At 47.6% G+C, this 18737-nt stretch overlaps 7 protein-coding genes across 7 annotated transcripts; 3 read left to right on the forward strand and 4 right to left on the reverse strand.

The window, feature by feature from the left end:
- Position 1: 1 nt before the first annotated feature.
- K441DRAFT_249368 (uncharacterized protein) lies at positions 2 to 1104 on the forward strand. Its single transcript, XM_067640761.1, has 2 exons — positions 2 to 809; positions 961 to 1104. The coding sequence occupies exon 1, from the start codon at positions 229 to 231 to the stop codon at positions 706 to 708; it is 480 nt and encodes a 159-aa protein (XP_067499689.1). The 5' UTR covers positions 2 to 228; the 3' UTR covers positions 709 to 809; positions 961 to 1104.
- K441DRAFT_666624 (uncharacterized protein) lies at positions 512 to 3799 on the forward strand. Its single transcript, XM_067649689.1, has 5 exons — positions 512 to 809; positions 961 to 1004; positions 2461 to 2543; positions 2640 to 2811; positions 2876 to 3799. The coding sequence occupies exons 1-5, from the start codon at positions 723 to 725 to the stop codon at positions 3321 to 3323; spliced, it is 834 nt and encodes a 277-aa protein (XP_067499690.1). The 5' UTR covers positions 512 to 722; the 3' UTR covers positions 3324 to 3799.
- Positions 3800 to 6022: 2223 nt separating this feature from the next.
- K441DRAFT_666626 (PTPLA-domain-containing protein) lies at positions 6023 to 7415 on the reverse strand. Its single transcript, XM_067649690.1, has 4 exons — positions 7088 to 7415; positions 6639 to 6852; positions 6319 to 6458; positions 6023 to 6271 (listed from the first exon to the last, which is right to left on the reverse strand). Exons 1-4 carry the CDS (start codon positions 7317 to 7319, stop codon positions 6195 to 6197), a joined length of 663 nt encoding a protein of 220 aa, XP_067499691.1. The 5' UTR covers positions 7320 to 7415; the 3' UTR covers positions 6023 to 6194.
- Positions 7416 to 7547: 132 nt separating this feature from the next.
- On the reverse strand, positions 7548 to 9271 carry K441DRAFT_666628 (uncharacterized protein). The gene is made up of 3 exons (XM_067649691.1): positions 9101 to 9271; positions 8089 to 9006; positions 7548 to 8034 (listed from the first exon to the last, which is right to left on the reverse strand). The coding sequence occupies exons 1-3, from the start codon at positions 9140 to 9142 to the stop codon at positions 7879 to 7881; spliced, it is 1116 nt and encodes a 371-aa protein (XP_067499692.1). The 5' UTR covers positions 9143 to 9271; the 3' UTR covers positions 7548 to 7878.
- Positions 9272 to 9374: 103 nt separating this feature from the next.
- On the reverse strand, positions 9375 to 11309 carry K441DRAFT_707916 (ubiquitin-protein ligase E4). The gene is made up of 5 exons (XM_067653746.1): positions 11218 to 11309; positions 11118 to 11162; positions 10617 to 11058; positions 10103 to 10566; positions 9375 to 10049 (listed from the first exon to the last, which is right to left on the reverse strand). The coding sequence occupies exons 1-5, from the start codon at positions 11228 to 11230 to the stop codon at positions 9589 to 9591; spliced, it is 1425 nt and encodes a 474-aa protein (XP_067499693.1). The 5' UTR covers positions 11231 to 11309; the 3' UTR covers positions 9375 to 9588.
- Positions 11310 to 12311: 1002 nt separating this feature from the next.
- Positions 12312 to 13123, forward strand: K441DRAFT_666630 (uncharacterized protein). Its single transcript, XM_067649692.1, has one exon. It carries the CDS (start codon positions 12582 to 12584, stop codon positions 12843 to 12845), a length of 264 nt encoding a protein of 87 aa, XP_067499694.1. The 5' UTR covers positions 12312 to 12581; the 3' UTR covers positions 12846 to 13123.
- A 1968-nt stretch (positions 13124 to 15091) lies between these two features.
- Positions 15092 to 17487, reverse strand: K441DRAFT_643768 (uncharacterized protein; the record flags this gene model as incomplete). Its single annotated transcript, XM_067646734.1, has 2 exons — positions 17223 to 17487; positions 15092 to 17170 (listed from the first exon to the last, which is right to left on the reverse strand). Coding segments are annotated over exons 1-2 (2079 nt in total), but the record flags the coding sequence as incomplete, so codon positions are not given.
- Between the last annotated feature and the right edge of the window lie 1250 nt (positions 17488 to 18737).

Consider the following 18737-nt stretch of genomic DNA (forward strand, 5'->3'; position numbering starts at 1 on the left):
TCTAGCTAGGGACAAATACCGGAAGGCGCCTTTCATCCGTTGTTTCAATTATTATTTCTTGTCGGCTCAGATTGTTAATGTGACAACACATCGGCGGGTTTGGTTTGTGGGTTGGGGCTGGCATGTCTCTAGTTTGGAGTGTCTCTTTGGAGTGGGAACGGTTTTGCTGGTTGGGAACCCGACCGCGGGTGCCTGCTTCACAATTGCTAGTGAATAACCTAGTTTCACATGCTTCATCGACTTCGTCCACTTCACATCTACAATATAACTCACACGACCATTTGTTTATCGCTATCATCGACAGCCCTCACCGTCATGGCACTCAAGCGCAAAAAGACGTCCCTAATAGAAGAAGCCGCCTTGGGGGAGACTACAAAAAAGGCGAAGAGGGCAACGTTGAAGGCGGAGGGCCCCGAAATGAAGCCGTTGAAAGCTATGAAGAACGGTAAGTCTTACCCCGGCCTTAATATCTTTAACCCGGTTTGTCCTGGACGGTCAGGACGGGGGTTGGGCTTGGCTCACCTGCATCTCGATTGCGCTCCACCCCTCGGATTATCTTATCGGCCATCTTTTGGCTGCCTTGAAATGCTGGACCTTAACCTTTCGCTGTCGCACATACTTTTACCTCCTAGCCCTCAAATCCTTCTCGTAGTTTCTCCTGAGACCAGGATTACTCCTACAATCTCGCTTCGTTCCTTATTTGACTAACTTGAGCCTTCACAATGCCTCCAGGATACACGACAGCGCAGAAGAACGCCATTTCCCAGTTCATGACCTTCACGTCTGCAGACAGGAATACAGCTGTGCGGGTGAGTTGACTGCCTTATTGTTTTTTTGTTCTCTCTCCTCTTGCTGGGCTTCCCTGTTCCAGTGTGTTGCCTACCAGAGCACCTCGCGTTGCTGCAAGTTCCCTTCGCTCGACTGAATTACCTTTCGCTGACCTAGGATTCGATTTTCTAGCATCTCAAGTCACACAACTGGAATCAAGAATCGGCAGTCAATGGGTATGTGACATGTTTTCAATTTGCGATTGCGATGTCACCTTAACCACCACCCCGCAATACTTTTTCCTACCGAGGCCAAAAATCCTTCTATGAGGAATAGGAATCCCTGGATAGTATCAGATATACTCCTGGAGTCCAAACGCGTTATAGGGATAAAGAGATTGCGTCTGGTCTTGTGCCTCCGGAACTTTGGTAATTCGAGTACCGCCCTCCCCTCTTTTATCGGCTAAATATCCGACAGAGAGGGGCGTTCTGTGAACATTCGGATGCTGGTCACATATTCAGTAAACACTCTTAGCTTCAGGGAAATATGACGCTCCTGGATAAATTTGGCCTTGTTCATGCGGCCGTTATAAACACCAGCGGTGAATGATGAAATAGTGGTCATGGGTGATTGGAGTCGCCGTTGCCGCAAATCAACCTTCGTCGCTGCTACAACAATTGGTCCGGATAGTTATTACTTTCCCAAGGCCCACAACTCTTTCTCTAGGAAATAACTTTGTTGAAGAACACAAACCTGTGTGGCCACCTAAAGCTACATTTGACTATTCTCCCACTTCAGCGCCACCTATTCATCATCTAACGAAATCCGCACTCTCCAAAAAGTTCGGAAAAGGTGATCTAGACAGGATAAAGCTAGCCAACATGGCCAGGCTGGCTCAGCGCCGACGAGATGCTGAATTACAAGCCGGCGATCCGCAAGCGAACCAAGCTGAGGGCCATCAGTCTCAGAACAATCAAACACTAGATAGCGATATATCGGGCCTTACGAACCGCCTCCAGACTTAGTACGTTCATGCGCTGAATATTTCAGTCCAGGCCCCTCAAACATACGATTTCCCGGTGCCCAGACACCAGCTACATCTCCCATATGGCCTTAAAGGCCGGGATCCACCTTCTTCCAACTCAATGTCGGGATATATATCACCATATCGTCCTACAATATATCAAGCACAATATTCTCGAAGTGGCATTCAAGGCCAACACGCGCATTCGTTCTACCCAGGGTTCATTTCAAATCAAGAAACTATATATAGTTATCGTGGCTATATATTTAGCTAGCCTACAAGTGTCTTTGTTCGTACTTGTGATACTCCGGCACTTTACTACGCGTCACCGAGCTTTACAACGTGTTAGAGTCCTGGATATCCACCAAGCAACCTCGCGTTAAGTTCTTCAGCGGATTCAGGTCCAGTTGATCCAAACCGATTATCCGACGGTAGAAAATATGCCAATCACTGAACAGGAATCTCGAGTCTATTACTACACCTATTTGAGGAACTCACAAGACTCGCATTCGCTCAGTCCAGAATGAGTCTACAACGGCCACGCCAAGATCGATTTCTGAAAGCTCTTCCTGTCATCATTTTATTCACAGTTCCTCTTATGTTCCTTTAACATATTCCAATTGGAACTTATTGCCAGAACCGTTACTGACAATTCTTCCACGTTCTAGATATTTTTCAGGCGGTAGTGGTGCGCCCGCAACATCCAATTCAAGCAAGTCGAGTCTGAGCAAGATCTTCGACAAGTATCGAGGTAAATCTACATAGCTTCTTAGCGTTATTGGAGACTTTCTGACCGACCTCCACTCCAATTGAAAGAAAGTATTTATTAAGCATTCTGTGCCCGCAGATGATCCCAGTTCGCCCGACTCTGTTCTCATGGAAGGTATGGCAAAGTACCTCGGAGATATTGGCGTTAGCATTGAAGACATCGGAATGCTCGCTGTCTCGGAAATAGTGCAGAGTCCAACTATGGGCGAGATGAGCCGCGAAGGATTCGTGGAAGGCTGGTCCGCGCTGAAGTAAGATTCGTCCGTACGATTCATTACTCGCACGGAACGCCATCATTAATAGAAGCTAAACTAGTGCCGATTCTATCGACAAGCAAAAGTCGTACATGAAAAACCTTGTTAAGGCTCTCCCCCTCCCTAGCTCAAAGGACACCTTTACCAAGATCTACAAATACACCTTCCAGATCGCGCGTTCGGGCAACCAGAAAGCCATCCTGCTTGAGATGGCTCTAGCATACTGGCAGCTGCTATTCAGCTCTCCGTCGTCACCAATTCGCTGGAAAACGGACGCAAACCCGTGGCTGGACTGGTGGAGCGAGTTCCTAGAATCCAAGTGGAGGAAGAGTGTTAACAAGGATATGTGGACTGAGACACTCAAGTTCGCGCAGCAGTGTCTGGAGGATGAGTCCTTGGGTTTCTGGAACGAGGAGGCCTCGTGGCCGAGTGTCGTGGATGAATTCGTTAAGTGGGTTGGAGAGAAGAGGGGAAAGGGTGGAGAGGTAGAGGAGATGGAGGTTGAGTGAGAGGGCGCTGCTTTATTGACTTCGATGCAACCCTTATGGGTTTGGGAGGATTTGCGCGTTCAAAACTCACAGACAGGCGTTTTATTTCGTAGCCACGAATTTCGTGCCAAGATAAATACGGAGTGCGATTATGGGGCATGGATTCATAGGCTTGACTTTTACGAGCGAAGAATGGTGCATGGCATACCCCGATGGCTTTAGGCTACACACCTATTACTTATGGAGGATACGAGCAGCAGTTTATTCCACCAGTATGTTGTTTGACATGCTTGGATTGTGCCATGCTGAGTTCTGGGGAATACAGTCAAAACTCTTTATAACGATGCGGGTCGTACGGCCGACCGTATCGTAATATCAATGGTATTGTTATACATAGAGTCACGTGTTAGATTAACAAGCAGGAAAAAGGAGGCCGATACGTGGCCGGGTATCCTAAAAGGGTGTAGGGCATCTACCTCACGGGCCAAGTAGGGTCCCTCCCATACAAAATCTCTACTGGTTATAACGATTTTGGTAGGGAAAACTTAACGATATTGTGAATAGTCAGTATATTGTAATATTACACCAAAAAACTTTGATTAAGGGGTGCAGATTGTAATATAGAGTATATCGTTGTAATCAAATATCGTACTAACGAGTTTTGACTGTATACTCAAATCAAGCTAGCCTACGACCAAAATCTTATGTCCGAAATTCAAGCGATGCTGTGCAACCCAGAATTCGCCTTTTCGGGTACGGAGGTTGCCGGTGGCAGCACGTGCATTCGCCTGCTCCAGGCAGCAGCCAAGCCGCTAGTCTGTAGCGCCTTGGCACTTAAGTATATAATCTCGCTCTGCCCCCGACCCAAATTTCCTTCCTCATACTTACCTTGTTGGGGTCACCGTGATCAAGAAGACGGTCGACCTATCAGACCAACCTGCATTGCACAGCGCGGCGTTGGGCTGGTATGAATCTCCTTCGGGGGCTTCACTGGCGCAATTTTTGTTGGTCCGCCGTTTCATGGCTCTCTTTTCGTTGACATTTCCGCCTTGCGCGGGAAGTTGAGGAAGGGATTTTTCGTTGATCGTAACCGACTATGTTCACTTGCAGAGTGACTTGGACCTTGAGGTCTGGGTTGGGCTTTGTCTTCGTATATTTGTAGGCAGGTGTAGATAGCTCGTGCTGTTAGTTGATGTTACTGTTCTCTGCTCGTCGTCGCTCACTCTTGATGTGGGTTGTCTGCGGTCGCTTTTGGCTTCCTATTGCAAGGTTTGAGTGAGTGCAGACTAATTACGTCTCTACAGTATGATTGATGCCCACGAAAGAACCAGAAGATTTGACACAGCTACGCTTATCACAGGTTCTTTCTGTCCCGTCACCAAATCCAATATCCTCCATCTCGCCAATAAGTCCTCTTGCCCCATCTTCTCACGATTCTGCCTATCGCTTCCCGGTATCTTCACCCCCACAACTTCGATCACTCTACCATCCACATACCCGGCCGTTAACCCGACGGAACGTTCGGAAAAGGGATCACTTGAAGATCAAGTACTAGAGTATCTGCCTACTGGCAGCTGTCAATCTTGTGCTCGGCATCTCACGAGGAATGGCCAAGCCTAGACTCTTATCACGATTACGGCTTCCTTGCCATTGAAATTCAAGTCTCGAGTCATCGAATGCTCTACACAAATCAGAACCGACTGCCTAGGTCTCCCAGGCTTCGCACGTCTCGAAAATTTGCTAGAGCTAGTTGTATCGGACGGCACAAAAACAGCTAGTGGGAGTTCTTTGATAGAGTTCCTCCCGCAGGAGTTCAACTGTTCAAGACGTGATAACACAGCATGCAATTGCTATCACGAATTTCTTCTTTAATCAGGTCATAGGCAGGCTGGTCCTTAATGGCCTTTCTCCACTCGTGTCCTCCTGCACCAAGCGTGAAGACAGTGAACCAGAAGAGAGGATTCTAGGACAGCCCACAAAGGCGCAAGATGCAGAGTTCCACGGCTGCACTTCTTTAGAGCCGTCGAAAGACTGAGAGGTCTTACAGATCCAAAAACAACATTAACATGGAAAGAATCCTTTCCATGACTTTATACAGAGGCATAATGTAATGATTACCGACATCTTTGCAAGATAATGGTTGTGGACATTTATATAAGCTGAAGCTAGCGATAACTTCCCGTTAAATTTGATGAATCACCAATTCTCACAAGGAAATGGCGATTAACCCCACAAGATACATTTTAAAACACCAACTATCGGGCCAGCAGATAGCATTTGACCAGAACATCAGCAAATTCCCTACTCATTGGCGTCAAGGTGCTGTCACTATCATCGCCGATATTACTTCCACAATATCCATTCTTGCGTCACGTTTTCGTGTTGACAGAATTCGCAGCGGAATTCATCAGGTTAGCAAGTTAGAGGCTTTTTCCGTTACATGTTGCCTCTAGGTCTAAGGCGGCGTAATCCCGAGAATCCGGTCACGAGAGCCATTCTCGATGGTATGGTAAAGCGCAAGAAGTGCCGTGGGGGGTTTGTGTGACCTTGGGAGACTTGAATAAAGGTTGGTGGTAAATATAACATGCAGGGTATCCTTACGCCCAGGTACGGTCCTTCCATATCCCAGAGCGCGGTATTGTGATTCCAGATTATCAAGATCGCGCAAGATGAGAAGCTTGAGATTTAAGAACAGCAGATAGGTGGTCTGGTGAGTACCCAGGAGCGAGAAAAGTCTGCAATATAACTCCATAAAATGTCATTTCAGGTATTTGAACAGAACATACTATACATTCTCTAGAATTGTGTTCTCAAGCCTTTCGTAATTACGGGACGGTGATGCCAAAATCCCTATTTTACCAAAATAATTACTGAGAAAGCTCATCACTCATATCACCCCCTTGCCCTTCCCTTGCCACGCATGATTCGTCTTCGCTGCTTGATCATGTGCGTGAAAAGAATATAGAAGCCTAGACTTAAATTAGCACCATACGACTTGTGAGAGCAAGACGCCTACCGGGTACGTAAATCGCCAGAATCGCCCAGAGAGCATATCCGAACAGTGGATTCCACCCCGAGGCTGGCTCGATGGCTTTGTAGATTAACCAGGTTTCGCTTGCGACACCGAGAGGATAAAGTACATAAAATGTGTTGTATCTGCAAGAAAATAGTAAGCACGGTGAGTGAATACAGGCTGGATATTCCCAAGGCAACAGAGAAATTTCCATCGCTCGAGCTTTTCCCAGTACTGCTGTGTTCAAATCTCCAATGGCTCTGTCCCGTAATATTCATCTTGCCCTTCTCTTCCTCGCCAAACAAGTAGAGATATAAACCCACCTCAACCACGAAAGCCATGATGGCACTCCTCCACCCAAGAAAAACACGAAGTACGAGTACCTCACGACCTCCGTGACTGACCAAGCAAACAGCATACTCGAGTAAGCTGGGCTGGTAGCTACGACTTGAGGGAAGTTATATCCGATCCCCCAGACGAGAAGGATGCGGCTAGCAACTTGCATTAAGGTCGTCATGACGGGCGCGCGAACGATGCCTGAAAAAGACAAGGGGTATCAGCCAGAGCTCTTGGGAAGCACCACTTCTAGAAAATCCAGCAAGCATATCTAACTCCGCGTATAACCTTCACAGAAGATTCCCAAGCTCCTCTTGTTTGCTCAACATACTACCCGAGCTCCTTACCATCATCAGCTCCAAGCCCCCCTTTCAGTGCCTTCCTTACTGCTATACCCATGCTAAGCAATTTCTGCAAAGAGACCCCTCGAACTCACCAAAAAGACTATGCAGCACCTCCGCCAACGCCACCGTCTGTGTCAACCGCGCAAACGCCTCCGATGTTTGATACACCTTTCCCGGCCCCGCCACCGGCGCGATTGTAATGACGCGTTCTAGCACGGTCAGCCATAGAATTGCAGAGACGAAGTTATAAGCAACGAGGTATGTATTATTAAGCGGCGAAGGTGCGGACGAAGCTCGCGGTAGTGACCGGGTTTGGCTTGCCATTGTGAATTTGCGACAGAAAGAAAATCTTAGGCCAGTTCAGTGTACAGAAGCGTGGGTTGGCTCGTAGGGAGCTCCTAGAGAACTGACAGGTGGGCTGTGGAGCTTGAATGTATCTCCGGAGCTTTCGTTTGTTGTTGGGATATTTCCGGCAGGGATCAGGGTCCGGCTTGGCGTTAACGCCGGAAACCCCGAGGGGTCAGTATCACACCAAGTAGCGGACGGTGGCATAGAGGATAAATGTGTTTAAATACTGCTATGTCATTCGGCATAATTACAGTCCATGGTTTCGCTAAAGATACGCCGGACCCTCATTATCCGTCATCTCGTCCCATAACTAAGATATTCATCTAGATATGCCACAAGTATGCGACGCTGTAACTCCTCAGGCTATGCAACAACAAACCAAACTAAAAGTAAAATGGAAGAGAGAAGAAACCTGAGTATTCACGAGAGGGCATTGCCAAATACCACGGGAACCGCCAGGTAAATGCGTACATAAAAGTGGGAGTAAGGAAACAGGCATCAGGGAGAAAATTCAATACTCCAGAGCATGCAAAACTTATAAGAAAATTTGGATCATCGCTCCTCGAGCTGCGCACTTCTTATCACACCCTTCCACTACGCAAGTTTTGAAAGGGGCGGAGCGCACTGCGCCTTTTTCCTTCTTTTTCTTAGGTTTGAGTGCTCGGTTCTCTGTGCAGTCACCACAATAGACCTACAAAGGTGTCAGCTCCTGTTTTGCCTCAATAAAGCGTCTGGAAAAACCTACGTGACCACATCCTTTGAGAATCCAAACTTGCTTCTTCAGATCGGTATCTCCGACGCACAACTCGTCCCCACAATTTGGACAGACGAGCACGTCATCCTCCGCTGGAGATCTTGTAAATCCTTCTGGCGCAGCCTGTGGTGCTTCATATGTGGGGGTTACTGTCCTTTGCCGTTGTTGTCCCAAATCGAAGCCCACGACTTCAAAATCCAAGTTTGGTGCATTGAATATGACGTTCGTTCTGTGGCGTCCAGCCCTTGGCTGTACTTCCACTCCCACTCCCACAGTATCTCGTCGCGCACCAGGCCCTCGTACTCTCTGTATTGCCCGTCGAAGGTGTGAGAGACCTGCTGCCTCTCTAAAAATGTCCTCCACCTCCCTCGCGAATCGAATAGCAGGTGAGGCCACGTTCACCCCTCCTCCCCCTCCTTCCCGTGGCCGCACACCATATATCTCAAAATCTTCATCTGTCAAGTCGATGTCAGAGTAGAGTCGCGGTTGGGAGGGTTGGCGCGGTGGATCTATAGTTCTTGCAGAGATAAATTCCACTTCCGGACTATCTGGTATATGTATCGGAGGCTGCGTGTCTTCTTCTATGTCTATTATCTCGCGGTTGTATCGAGGAGGGCGTGAGGCTCGGTTGGAAAAGGCCTGCACAGGTTCCTGAGGAGCGGAGGGTCCAGCATCGTCGGCCGTGAGATCGATAAAGGCCTGCGAACTACTTGATGTGGTTGTTATAGATGCTGGCCGCCTAGAATCCAAGCTATCTTCAACGAATCTTTGAGGCCTCAGCGGAGGGAGGTGTAGCCCTGACATTCGAGGGTGGCTTTGGCTGGAACGAGACTCGGCGGTTGAAGATCGATGGTACGGATTCCAGGTTGGAGACTGGTGATGGTCGCCTTCCATCTCAGCATGTGTCCTCTGGTAGAGAGAAATCATGTTAGTAAGAAAGTACTTGCAGAATGAGCGCAGTCGCTCTGGGCCCTGTGGGTCATGTTTGTGAGAAGGAACGTACCTTATGTCTATGCGAACAACCGAAGTACGAGTCGCCTTCCATGCTCTGATCAGACTTGAAAGAAGCCTATCGTTTGGAGGAAGGGAGGAGTGTTGGCAGTGAGGAGGTGGTCAAGTTGCAGGAGAGTTAAGTGTCGGTGCGTTGCTGTGTTGGTTGTTCGCTGGTCTCGGTGGTGGCAAGGATGGGGGGGAGTTGGTTCTCGGCGATTTGCGACTTCGGGAGGTCATTCGACTGAACGAAATCACGTAAGAGCACCACAGTAAAGTAGTGAACTGGTGACTGTTAATAGTTATTCAAGGCGCTGTAATTGAGTCTTCTAGCTAAAATTCACTACACCCAAGACCAACCCGCTGGTATCACGAGTCGCGCTGTCAAACAAGTTGGCCATGGCTTTAGAAGCATTCCTTGCTCGCCTTATATTACTGCAAAGGGGTAGTGTTGTTACACTTCTGAACGCCGCCCTATAACCAAAATCTGACTCTCATAACTTATGAGCCCAAGACATTGATGCCTCCTTCTGGAGTCAACACGACTAAAGAAGAAGCATTCGGTCCCCATTGCACATCCTTTGCTGGAACCGCCTTCCTAAACGGCTCAGACCAACTCTTCGAGGACTTCGAGTACTGTTGCACAGAAACACATCCTGGGCCTGCAATCGCCGCAAACTGCCCGGTGTAATCCCAGTGCACACTCTCCACCGGACTACCAATTTCGAGCACCTTGATGGTCGCCATCTTCCTCAGATCCCAGATAGCGACACTGGTTTGACCTCTAACAACTGACGCGAACCAAGTGCCATTCTCAGAGAATGAAATGCTCTGTGGCGGACCACCAGCATCGAAAGATGCCATAGTAGCTCCAGATTTGACATCAAATAGTCTGATTTGGCCATCTTTTCCTCCAACCGCAAAAAGGTGCCCGTCTGGGTGGAACTCACTGCAAGTGATCTCTGTTTCGGGTATTAGAGCAGAGCCTAGATGATAATAGCATGACGATACTTACCTGATTCCGTGTAAATATGTGAAGCAACCTTCATATTAGAGAGATCATAGAATATGAAGCTTTTGTCCACTCCCGTCGATGCCAGGATATGACCACTAGGATGCATAGCTAGTGATGTTGCCGCTCCAGCATGAGAGCCGAGTTGGCCAATTTCTGCGCCATTTTCAAAACACTTGACTGCTCCAGCAAAAGTAGCAACAACCTGCCGAGAGTCCCACCATGAAGTCGCGGTCACTGCACTACCACACTTCAATATGCGGACTGTTTCTTTTTGTGATATAGAATAGATGCCAGCAAAACCATCAACACCACCAAAAAGCGCCAGATTTCCTGATTCGTCGAGGGAGACTGAGTTGCTTCCAGGGTAGAGGGAGTCAGTGAATTGTGTAGATTCTATGGCTTGGATAGTTTCCGCAGTCGCCCAATTCTCTGGCACTGGCCTCTTGCGTCTTGTGCTTGAAAGCCTATTATATGTTAGGAAAGATCATAATCTGGGAATTCTAAAGGCGTATACTCTTTCTGAGTTTCATCCACTTTCACTGCGAGCGCCTCCGGTAGCTCTTGGCTATCCACATGCATAGCATCTCCATTACTAGTCGCACCTCCAGCGCTTATCGTGACGTTTGACAGCGCATCTCTAGCTTCGTCTCTTTCCCTCGTAAGCCTTGCAATAACCCTCGTCGCAGCGTCATTCTGGTATAGGGCAGTGCTAAGCTCCTGTCGCGTTTGTGCCAGCTGCTGCTTCAGCGTAAACGTTTCGAGAGCGATCGCGTCCCATTCTGTTTGAAACGCGTGGAGGAGCGAGGGAATAGATGTGAGAGTCGGAGGTCGTGGTCGAACAACTCGAGCCGACTTCAGCTCAATGAGGTCATCCGCAGACAGGTCCTCGCCAGTAACCGGGTCCGTATGATGCTCTGCAATGTGGGCTTCAATCAGACGCTTCTCAAAAACGTTACCTGGCGTTTGTCAGTAGCTTTCCAAATACAACTGCAAACTAAACTGGGTTTCGACATACCACTCTTGCGTGAAGCTACAGGGACTTGAGGCGCTTCGCCGGATACTAATGAACCTGTCAGAGCTACAAGCTTCCGTTTAACAGGTGATAGAATACTTACTCGCGCAAAGCATCTTGGCGGATTATAGGTTACAGAATGGCTGAGGTTTACACTTACCAAAACTTCGAAGAACCGGAGGAGGGGTTTTTCCGTGGTTCTCACGGTTGTTGAGTCGCACTTACCTCAGCAAGGTCAGAGCAACAGCTCCGTTAGTGCCCGCCAAGGCACTAAAACCTCGGCTAGTGTTGATATTTTGACTCCGAACTTTTTAACCAACTCATTAAGCACTCTATATATTTAATATTTATACTTCTAAGCCTTATATGGTCCCATATAATTATTTAAAAGCCCCCTAAAAACACTTGCTCGGCCTCTACTAATATATATAGTATAGATAATATATTAATAGCCATCTATAGAAGTTATCGGTATAGCGCCATACCTTATATTAAGATGGGCTTTGCTTTAATAAAAGTCTTTATATTCATCTTCTACGCTACTAGTAATATTAAGTATGCGTATATAGAGCTTAGTTTTAGAAGGCTTAGTAGAGCAATTAGTAGAGCTAGGCTTTAGTTTAACTTCGCGATATATATACCCGTCCTCTTATAGTTTCCTCACTACGTTAAAAGATGCCTTATGCCACTTCTTATTCCAGTGCCTTGTAATATAGGTTTTGTAATATAAAGAATATAGAAGGATTAACATGGCGTATATAGGAGTGTTATTAGTGAGCTTGTAGTATTTATTAAAGGTATACTAGCTAGTAATAATAGCAAAAAGAAGTTGTAGGTTTAAGTAATATTAATTCTATAACATTATAAATTAGCAAAACCTTAATTTTAACTAGAAATTGTACCTTTAATCGCTTATAGTGCTTAATAAGCATATCCATGGTATAGAGCGTTTAGTTAATTAATAAGAAGTTGCCTGTCCAGGGACTCTCTCTTCGGGTTTAGTGCAGTCCCTCGCTTATCCATATCGGGCATCGCTCCTCGCCCCATCAACCCGCTAAGCAAGTGACTCAGATACTCTTGTCATCATTGTGAGTCAACGTTGACTTAGGCAACTTTCAGGTACTTAAAGTCGAGTCTACTCCCCGACAATTGCCACGCCACACTATAGCTACAATCTCAAAATGCAACTCCGTACGGTCCTTTCGTGGAAGTCGAAGCAGATATTACTGCGGCGGCTCGCATCAATCGAGATAGTTCAAACCCAGTATCACGTACCCCACGCTTCAACCTTCTCTCCACGAATTAGAAGAAATCGCCCCAGCTACCCCAGACACCTCCAACTTCACCCATTCAAACCCGCCATGGACAGCATACGGGTACACTTTATGGCTCCTAGTAATTGTCAAGAGTCAAGAATTGCAAGACCCTCAAGTCTTTTAAATACCATTATTCTTATTTGAAGATCTAATGCGCTGCCACTCCAGCTGGGTTAACTATGGCAAGGTTAATCAGCAAATTCTTGAAGACGCTGCTGAAACGTGGGAGTCTTGCAAATTGGGTACTGCCTTGAAAAACTTATTCAATGGAACTAAGGAATGGTTTGTACGTCTAGACCAGATGAGTCTGAAAGATAGCCTACTGGTGCCTGGCGCAGTACGCAGCATTAAAGACTTAGTTACAAAATTAGCGTTGAGTATACGTGTCTATGGCCCACTTCATCGAGAGGCGTAAGAAGCTACAGAGCAGGGACGAGACATAACAATGACTGGCATATTAAACCCCTAGAATAGTAACATGGATGCTTCGTACGAATTTTAGGTCTTTGTTCTACTACCAGCTGCGATCACGCAGTGTAGGTAGCATTCACCATTTAATGTTTCGGGCGGAATGACTATACAGCAAATTACTAACTAAGTCTACGATAGTGCGATAGCAATTTTACAAGAAATCATTAAATATACTAATTAGTTACTTGATCAAGATATCTAAGCATTGCTCATCAAATACGGGTTCTCATTCAACGTCACATTACAAAAAGGCAACGAAGTCCAGCTCGTTGAACTAAATCCCTTCAGCGCACTAAGTGGCTGCAGAGCCTATCTATTCAACTAGATTATTGATGGCCACACTTTATATGGACTCGAAGATGAAGTCGTATTTCTTATAACACAATAAGGTAATAACGTATTCCACCAGCGAGTGGATCGCACCACCGAGCAGATTGCTATGCTAAGACTTTTACCTTAGACTATACAGTTGGAAGTGCGAGGGGTTAAATATAGGTATGCAGGTAGTTTTAGATTAAATCCACGTGAGTCGTTCGCTCGGCTATCCAGTATTCCAAGGTTACGTCTCTACTCTAATAGGCCTGAGAATCCCTATGGTTTAGCATAAGTGACCGAATTGCTTTCGATGCGGACGACCCTAATAATAAATAACTAGCAGCACACTATCGGACGCCAAGCGCGATTCCGATGTGAGGCTTCGCGCTCTACGAAGAGAAGTAAAAGTAAAGGTGCTTTCGGTAACCTGGCTTGGCAAAAGCAGAGCACGCAGAGCAGAACTAAATTGTATAAAGTATAGAAAGGATATAAGCCGAAGGGTTTCCTATTATTTTCTCTCCTTCGTACTCAACTCATGTTTTGACTTTCGACTCTTGGTTGGATCTAACGGCTGAACTATTTCACAAATCAATTTGTTACACACCTTCAATACTACTGAAGCCTAACCCCGTTCCAACGTGAGCCCAAGTCAAACCATACAGGCCTCCCTCTTGGACGTTACTCAGTTCGATATAACGCGGACGTAACATCGAAGTATCTTTTGGTTGGAGGAGTTCATAATACGAACATAAGCAACTTAATTCCCTAAATAGGAAAGATAAGTATTTGTGTGCATATTAGGCTGCCGTACCGCCAATTATAGTTCTACAGAGATGAGACCACTGCAAATATTTCAACGAGCTCTGAGATTGCTAAGAGTGAATGAGTTACAGAGATCATCGACATCGAATTATATTACATTACATTACATTACATACCGTCCTGCATTAACCCTCCTTCGCTCTAGTTTCTTCCCGAACACACTTCATTCTCACAATATGCCCAATCCCATAACTGCGACAACAGCCCCAGCAACACCGCCCACTACATCGCGCACAACATGTGCCCTCGCTCCACCAGTGTAGAGGACTGGTCCAGTAGCAGTCGCTGTAGAATTGCCTACGCTGTAAGATGTTGTTGCATTGGAGTAGACATATGGACTCGCCGAAGTACTGCCAGGGTTCAAGGGGTACCCAGATGAAGCAGCCTGCTTAGTGACCACTACTACGGTTGGAGCGGATAGCGGAGGTAGAGGCAACGTAGCATCATACTTAATAGTCTCGATGGCCGAAACTGTCGCATAATCATGGCCGTACGAAGCCGAGGGAACTTCTGAGTATCCGGCTGCCGAGGGATACGGAGACGCCACAGAATATTCACTCTGGAGGTGTTCATAGGCCGAGGACACGTACTCGCTATACTGCGATAGGTATGCTAGACTGTGAGACAGCGGTGCAGCTTCTGAATAGCCGGCGGAAGGCATCGGGTATGCGGGATAAGTGGCACCGATATGGATAGAGGGGCGTGATGTCGTGGTTGCGTATTCCAGGGCCGCGGTCGTGATGACGCTGGTAAATCGAGAGGTCGGGTAAATCGTCAAGATTCTGGTATCCGGGCCATCGCATACGGTCGTGACGACTTGAGTTGAGCCAACGCTGGTGTACACTTTAGTCCTGTAAGATGTTAGCACGGCCATTTACGGGAAAGCATGTTTGGACTTACGTATAGGCAACATGACTAGTTGGATACGCAGCTTTCGAACTGGAGTGAGGATACACCCCTGAACCGTTAGTGCTCAAAGCAGTTGAGGAGAATGCTGAAGGAAGTGTGGTGTTGAATAAACTAGATGTAGTGATATTTGCTGTTGGTGATATGGCGGTGGACGTCGCGTTGAACACGCTCGATGTCGTAGTGAAGGTCAAGCTGGTAGTGCTCGGCATGACCGACGAGCTCGTTGTCGTTTCTATCTTCTCAGGCATATCTGTGTCCATTCCAACACTGAAGATGACTTCAGACGTCGCATTCCCCGACGTAGACACAATTAATTCAAGCTCTGTGCTCGCAAGGGCGTCGAAAGCAATGGTGGATGGGCTCCCGGCTGTTGCACTCATCGTCTTGATATCGACATTCTCGCGGACGTTTCGCAGCACAGCATTCAGGCCCTCGCTGCCACTAACAATAGTCAGGGTAAAGTTCATATGCTCTCCAGCGGACGCTGAGTACGTGAAGTCGTGTGAGTGCTTCTCGGGCGTTACGTTCTCGGTAACCGTGACACCAGACGCGAGGATGGTGCTGCCGACAGGAGCGTCGATCTCAGTGGCTCCGCGTGCAATGACTAGGTGGATGAAGTTCTTCTGAGCTTTGGCAGACTCGATGACTCCAAAAGTACCACCGGTGCTCAGGATGGCCGCGACAACGTCTGGATTGGGATCCCGCTTCACCAGCGAACGCTTCCGAGCCACAGGGAAGGCGGGCGGGCTCAGAAAGCCATAGTTGACTCGAATACCCTGAATCTTAGCACGAGCGAGCTGAAAGATCTGATTAGCGGGGCTGAAGTCTTCACCGTCTGTCAAAACGATGATTCCGGAACGCTTCGCGAATAGCCCTGGCTGATCCTTCATAATCTCGTCGATGCCGAGCGAGATGCCAGCTCCGATGTCCGTCCCTCCAGAGGAGTCAATGGCGTCGAATGTGCCCGTAGCCCCCTCTGGATCACCCATAGGGTAAAGAACCCGAGCGCTGTCATCAAAATCAATGACGGCAACCTTGTCCGGGATAACGCCTGGACCAGCTTGGGCTGCCGTGGTGAGCCTCGCGTTCAAGCCCTTGGCAGCTTGAATGCGAAGGTTCGAAGGATCGGTCCACATGTTAGAACCTGAAGAATCGACCACAATCGAGATTTTCCGGTTGCGACAGTCTTTGGCAGGATTATCTCTGACAAGTGCGCATATTAACAGGCTCGCCTTCTCGGCTCCATGTTGGCGTGTCATCTCGTCGCGGAAGTTCTTCCACCTTTCTCTGGCGTCAGAGATCGCAGACAAAACGGCCCGATCAAAGTTTCCGGGTACTGCTTCTCGAGGCACACCGACAGGATCAGCGGTGATCGTACCGTCCAATGTTATGATACCATGGTCCTTGTTCAGATTCTCGTGGATAACGCGATTCCGGCAACCAAACGATCCGGTGCCTCCGTTAGGAAGCAGCTCGGCCTCATTGAAACAACCCGTGGTCAAATCGGGGGGGACTTGGCTGCTAATATTATTTGTAGCACGGAGGTCTAGGAAGGAAGCAAGGGTTCTCAGGTTAAGACCAGGCGGGTTGGTAACGGAGATAGGCCGGTTCGGATCAGCCTGGTCAGCCCAGTTGCTGTGGCTATAAAAGTCTTCAGTCCCGTGAAGAGCCCGACCAAGGCCCTCAAGAGCAACGCATTTGGCTCTGTCAATCACGTCATCCGTAGTCTCTCGGTGGTTAAAACCGCATTGCCCGAAGTTAATAAGATCGACCTCTTCAGAGATGAGTTTGTTGTCGCTATCGACCATGCGTCCTGCGCCGCGGATGCCTTGACCAAATCGAATTCTCAAGTGATTGACACACGCCTGAAGCCGTTCAGTTGCAGCTACACGCGACTGCGGATAGTCGGGAATGTTTAGAAAGTCAGCGTCGTCGCAGTGAGCCACAGCGCTCTCTGGTAATGGAGTGAGGCTGTCCGGCGAGCCAACGGCTCCGTTGAAGCCAGAGCTTCCCGCAAGATTGTCTAGCGATGTAGGCTCAAAGCAGATGCCATCAGACTTCTGCCCGTCCAAGCATCGAAACGCGAGTCGAGTGATCATCTCGTGCTCAGCGTGCTGGTGGAGAGGTCCATTGATGGTACCGAAAGGAGTGCAGGTTGAGAATGGTATGAGCCATGAGATGAGGGCCACGGAGACGACCTGGGCCTGAGGGAATAGAAGCCTCCTATCGCTGTCATTAGCCTCTAAGCGTTACAGGATGAGTGATGCAAACCCACATCTTGTTCAAAGAGCCCGCAGCAGAGAGGAAAAAATTCCAAATCTTGATGAAATGAACGTATGGTTTAGCTGCAGAGCAGCTCCCCGAAAACGAAGGTGGATTTGAACAAATAAAATACGTAGATGAATGGTTAAGCGAATGACAGTAAAAAGAACGACACTCCGGGCAACCTGAGAAAGAGAGACGTAGAGAAACTAATGCCTCTTAGGCAGACGTCAGGCAAATATATACCATTACTCCTGAACAAGAATACCAAGACACTCTCACAGCCGCACGCCACCATATTGGGAGAACCACGAGGGCCGAACCCCTAGAAACTTACGCGCCTATAACGGTCCAGTATTCGTCTAACATTGATCAGCCTCAGGTCAGCTTTGCTAAATAGAAGCGTTTGTGGGAGGGCCACAGCCGCCACGATGACCACGAAGAAGAGCCTAGATCCTCAGCCTTGTTATTGACAGACTAATTGGGCGTCTGTGTACTCTTGGTGTGAGGCTCAATTCACCATCAATATTGTTTTGAAGGGGCCGGCAGGTTCCTTTCCTGCTTATTTAGGCATATTCTTTCTCTAGGCTGCACAACCTAAAGAAAGCGCCAAGTTGTTAGGGGTTTCACTCTTTGCCGTCTTAGTCACGACACAAGATACCGCTGGCGGACTCATGCGCGAGCGGAATGCACCCTGCCGGCGCCAGTCGAACTTTGAGACTGCTTGGAATTTGCGATTGAAGTTGGAGAACGAGTCCCTCCATGATGAGTTGATGGTCTAAAAGAGGGGTGACTAATTGGGACAGAAGCGACTTGGCAAGCCACATATGATTACAATGCGAGGAGATTTGAGAGCGCGTACCGTATTTTATCGCTTAATGCACGGCCTCGCTTGGCGCATGATTTGGAATCAAAAGCGACGATTGATTTAAAGCTATAACGTAGGTGACAGAGCTGTACAGCGTAGAAATAAGCGGCCGATATTGGCACATGCGCAACCACCAAAAATCGATTTTTGAAGATATATTACTACCCTAATACTTTGTCATTTGCCCATTACGTCTTTTATAATCGTGTAGACGCTTTATATAGTACTTGTATATATTCTAAATTATCTTCTAGTCCATCTCCTCCTCAAACAATCGTCGATTTTTGGTGGTTACGCACGTGCCAATATCGGCCGCTTATTTCTACGCTGTACAGCAGAGTTATGACGGCGATAGGGTTATGACGGTCGGCTATTACCGCCTTCCTAGTTGGGCTTACGGTTTGGAACACCAAAATACCGCCCCCTTCAGCGGCCGTGACAGTGATATACACGACCAGCTTCCACCCCCCTTTGGCGAGCGTTCTAAAATTTTAAATTCGGTATATGAATCCAATCTTATAACATGCGGAACGTTGATCCCCCAACGTAAATTTTGACCCGAGTTTATAAGTAATAAGCCAATTAATTTTAGAGCTTTATTATATAGACTTTAATTAATATATATAGAGATAAGGTTTTCCAGGGGGAGACCCCCTAGGA

This window comes from Cenococcum geophilum (genome assembly GCF_001692895.1).
Source record: "Cenococcum geophilum 1.58 unplaced genomic scaffold K441scaffold_49, whole genome shotgun sequence".
Taxonomy (NCBI): domain Eukaryota; kingdom Fungi; phylum Ascomycota; class Dothideomycetes; order Gloniales; family Gloniaceae; genus Cenococcum; species Cenococcum geophilum.